Source organism: Oratosquilla oratoria, chromosome 6 (assembly GCF_046742065.1).
Source record: "Oratosquilla oratoria isolate Oo_2021 chromosome 6, ASM4674206v1, whole genome shotgun sequence".
NCBI lineage: Eukaryota > Metazoa > Arthropoda > Malacostraca > Stomatopoda > Squillidae > Oratosquilla > Oratosquilla oratoria.
The window spans coordinates 76,726,829-76,731,828 of record NC_134782.1 but is presented as its reverse complement, the minus strand read 5'-3'; the positions used below and the strand labels follow the sequence as shown (position 1 = coordinate 76,731,828).

At 42.4% G+C, this 5,000-nt stretch overlaps 1 protein-coding gene across 6 annotated transcripts in view; it reads right to left on the bottom strand.

Moving 5' to 3' along the window:
* LOC143026637 (LIM/homeobox protein Lhx9-like) overlaps positions 1–5,000 on the bottom strand; it is a 240,807-nt gene that overhangs the window by 133,491 nt on the left and 102,316 nt on the right. For 5 of the 6 annotated variants that reach the window (XM_076187369.1, XM_076187367.1, XM_076187372.1 and 2 more), the window contains exon 2: positions 2,212–2,749. In XM_076187369.1, the coding sequence (XP_076043484.1) occupies positions 2,212–2,642 (431 nt within the window). In that variant the 5' untranslated portion in view covers positions 2,643–2,749. Of the gene's footprint in view, positions 1–2,211; positions 2,753–5,000 lie in introns of all 6 variants that reach the window. The other variant, XM_076187368.1, reaches the window with a different exon arrangement.

The following is a 5,000-nucleotide window of genomic DNA, read 5'->3' as shown; positions in this document are numbered from 1 at the left end:
TCTACAGAAACCTCCACCTCGTCCCCACCCAACTCCTCCATCGACGCTTCACTCTATCGGGGTGGGGGTCGGGGGGGTGGGGTGAGAGTTTCCATAGAGACAAATAAAATCGGCTGGCGACACCCAGAATATGAGGAAACATACAACCTGTTATAGAAGGGGATGGTGAGGGAAGTGCTGAAGGGGTGAAGAGGGTGAAAGGGTGAAGAGGGTGAAGGGAATAGGGGTGAAGGGGAATGAATGAAGGGTGAACGGGTGATCAAGTGATACTGAGTTGAATAAAGTCGCCCGGCGACAGTAAGAGATAAAAGAAAAAATGGCACCCCTTCGATTTCAGTCCTGAAAGGATCCTTATTTGCAGTCTCTTACTTGTAGTCTGTTCAAAGTATGTGTATGTATGTGTACATGAATGTAAGTATATGAATGTATGTGCACGTATTTAGGTAATCAGGCAAGTAGGTAGATACGCAGGTATGCAAATTTCTATTACCTGTATCTGTATATATGTATCTATGTAATGAATGTATGAATTTATGAATTTATATATGTATGTATGGATGTATGTATGTATGTATGTATCTATGTACGTATATATGAATGTATGTATATACGTATGTATTTATGTACATATGTATGTATGTATGTATGTATGTATGTATGTATGTATGTATGTATTTATGTATGTATGTATGTATGTATGCATACATGTATGTATGTGTGTATGTATGTGTGTGTATGTATATATGTATGTATGTATGTATGTATGTATGTATGTATGTATGTATGTATGTATGTATGTATGTATGTGTGTATGTGTATATATATATATATATGTATGTATGTACGTATGTATGTATGTATGTATGTATGTATGTATGTATGTATGTATGTATGTATGTATGTATGTATGTATGTATGTATGTATGTATGTATGTATGTATGTATGTATGTATGTATGTATGTATGTATGTATGTATGTATGTATGTATGTATGTATGTATGTATGTGTGTATGTATGTATGTATGTATGTATGTATGTATGTATGTATGTATGTATGTATGTATGTATGTATGTATGTATGTATGTATGTATGTATGTATGTGTGTGTGTATGTATGTATGTATGTATGTATGTATGTATGTATGTATGTATGTGTGTGTGTATGTATGTATGTATGTATGTATGTGTGTATGTATGTATGTATGTATGTATGTATGTATGTATGTGAATGTGTGTTTTTATGTAAGTATGAATGTGACACATGAGCACGCGCGCAGGTATACAGACACACACACACACACACACACACACACACACACACACACACACACACACACACACACACACACACACACACACACACACACACACACACACACACACACACACACACACACACACACACACACACACACACACACACACACACACACACACACACACACAAATAGTTTAGATAAAATGAGATATGAAGACGGTACCCCACGAGCATAGCTCCCCTTCCCGTAAAATACAACTAGGTAAATACAACTAGGTAAATACACACACACTCACACACACACACACACACACACACACACACACACACACACACACACACACACACACACACACACACACACACACACACACACACACACACACACACACACACACACACACACACACACACCCGCGCGCGCGCGCGCACACGCACACACACTCAACTTTAATTACAGAGGGTTTCCTTTGAATAAAATCACCTGATGGCAGGTGGAATATGGAATATGTAAAATGTATATAACGAATAGAACCATGAAAGGGAAGGTGCAAGGAGGTGGAGGGTGAGGGGTAAGAGGTAAAATGGGGTTAAATTGATGTAAAGGGGTGAAAATGGATTGGAGGGTGAAGGGTGAAGGGGTGAAACGAGATGGATGGGGTAAAGGGTGAAGGGTGAAGGATGAAGGGTTGAAAGTGGATAGAAAAAGGGGTGAAGGGGTGAAAAGGGGTGATGGGGAATTTAGTGAAAGGGTGAGGAGGGTGAAGGGGTTGGGGGTGAAGAGGGTGAAGAGTGAAGAAACGAAAGGGGAAGATGGGAAGGGGGAAGGAGTGAAAAGGAAATAGGCTGAAAGGAGGAAGAGGGAAGGAAGTGAAGGTGGGTGAAGGGTGAAGAGGGGTGAAGGGTGAAGGGGTGAAGAGGGGTGAAAGTAGGGGGGGGTCCTCCAACTTACCTGTAGTAATCGTCCCTGCAGTAGAGGTGTCCATGTTTGGCGAAGCACTTCTCCTCGAGGGGCAAGTGGCACTCGGAACACCTTAGGCACCCGCTGTGCCAAACACCTTCCTGGATCTTACAAAACCACCGCTCCGTGATCCGGCCTCCACACCCAACGCACACCACGAGTCTTCCTTCGTCTCCTCCTCCTCCTCCTCCTCCTCCGCCTCCTCCACCTCCTCCGTTAGCTCCTAGTCCTCCTCCTCCTCCTCCGCCTCCATTTTCACCCCCTCCTGAGCCTCCTCCTGAGCCTCCTCCCCCTCCTCCTCCTCCTCCTCCACCGCCTCCTCCTCCTGCCGTCATTCCGCGGCCTCCTCCATCTCCCCCACCCCGACCCTCCCCGCCACTGACGCCGCCTCCAACGAGTACTTCGTCACTTCGCTCGAGCATGTTCTTCGACTTCGGGTTTCAGTCTGCGCCCTCGTCTTCGGCTTCTGCGTGTCGGCGGTGGTGGCGGTGGTGCTGGTGGCGACTTTTATAGACTCTGCCTCGCCCTCCTGCTGGAAGAAAAAGAAAAAGAAACTCCTTTAGTCAACATCGATCTCAGATCGACAATAATACTAATAATCGCTCCTTGGAATTCACTGACCGGAAACCTTCAGCTCCACTAAAGTTGGCAACGGTCCTTATACTTACCCATAGATCTCCGGGAGGAAGACACATTGTTTTCCTCTCTATATTGTGTTTGTGTGCATTTTTTCATATCACAGATCTGTTGGTTTATGATGGAAGCGGCTTCCTGCTTCCAGTCCTTACATTATTTTTCTTTTCTTTTCTAAAGCAATGAACCAATCCAAGGGTGTAGATTACACAACTGCACTGGGAAGACATCGAACCTGAGATCTTTTGGACGCCAGTCAAGCGTGCTATCCATTACGACCCCCCCAGCCCCACCTCCTCCCTGAAGGTACCTTGTTAGGGACATCGCATATTCGCTTCTTTGTTGTACTAGGTGGCTATTGACATATCATTGCTATGGAAGGGCGTTGGGACGCCCAAACGGGGGTGGAGGTGGGGGTGTTGGGGTGGCGGTAGGGTGTCATGGCTTCCACTTCCTCCTCCTCCTCCTCTTCCCCCTACTCCTCCTCCCCTCCTCCTCCTCCTCTTCCTCCTCCTCCTCCCCTCCTCCTCCTCTTCCTCCTCCTTTTTCTATAGCTTCTCCTGCTACTTGCCCCCTTTTTCCTTCTCCTCCTCTTCCTCCTCTTTACCCTGCTTCTTCTGTTACGCCTCCTCCTCCTCCTCCTCCTCTTTCTCCTGCTTCTCCTGCTCCTCTTCTCTCCTCCCTATTGGCCCATTCCCTTTTGCCTTTCTCCCTCTTTCTTCCAGTGCTACTCTCTTTGGCTTCAACCCTAACCTCAACCTCCTCCTCTTCTTCCTCCTCCTCCTCCTCCTCTTTATCCTCCCCTCCTCCTCTTCCTCCTATTCCTCCTCCTCCTCTTCCTCCCACTCCTCCTCCTCCCCATTCTCCTCCTCCTCCTCCACTTCCTCCTCCTCTTCCTCCTCCTCCCCTCCTCCTCTTCTTCCTCCTTTTCTTCCTCCTCCTCCTCCTCTTCCTCCTCCTCCTTTGTATCTTTCTTCCCTCCACCTCTTCACTCCCTTTACCTGCACATCATATTTTCTACAAAATTTGTGCTTCTGTTCCCGCTTTCCGTTTCTTTCATTTTTCCTCTCCTTTCATCCGTTTTCTTTTCCTTTCCTCTGTCTTAGGTTTCTCCTTCCGCTTTCGTTTCCTACATGCATTACTTGCCACGCTTACCTTCTCCTCCTCTCCGCCTCCGGCTCCTTCTCAGCCCATGTTTTAAGTCCCCTCAAACATGTCACCAATATGGTATATATATGTATGTAGAAGGTGCCCTTGTCAAATAAGGAAAAAGAAATATATATATATATATATATATATATATTTTTATATATATATATATATATATATATATATAAATATATATATATATATATATATATATATATATATATATATATATATATATATATATATACTGTATATATATGCAAAACAAATCACTAATCACACGTGATGATAATACTTGCAGAAACCACTTCGAAAACAAAAGAAATGAATACCAAAAACGTTTTCGTCTATTCAAGACATCATCAGGGTACATTCTTTGTACCCTGATGATGTCGTGAATAGACGAAAACGTTTGGTGTATATATATATATATATATATATATATATATATATATATATATATATATACATATATATATATATACATATGTATATATATACATATATATGAATATATATATATATACATACATAAATACATATATATATTCATATATATATTTATATATATATATATATATATATATATATATATATATATATATATATATATATATATATATATTGCAAGAAATGCCTGTATGTTTTTGTTCTTGCCCTTGAGTGTGAATCATTCATTCCATGCTAGTGTGCCTACGCGCACGGGCATGCACTAGTAACTTGACGTAGAATCTTTGTAGTAGCAGCAAACTTTAAACGGACAACCTATTTTGTGATGTGACTCTCGGTCATTTTGGCTTGTAAATAGCGATGCTTAGAGAACTAAAATAAATACTGAGTGTCCATACTCAGTTCCATAATGTAATAATTTGTAAGTAGACAGACGGAATATGTATATAATTGTAAAGTGTATTATATTGTTGGCAACCGCCACACATCTTCGTCACTGGCTTTGGTGGAAAGCACCAGTGACGATGGCAACGGAATAAAGAGAACCC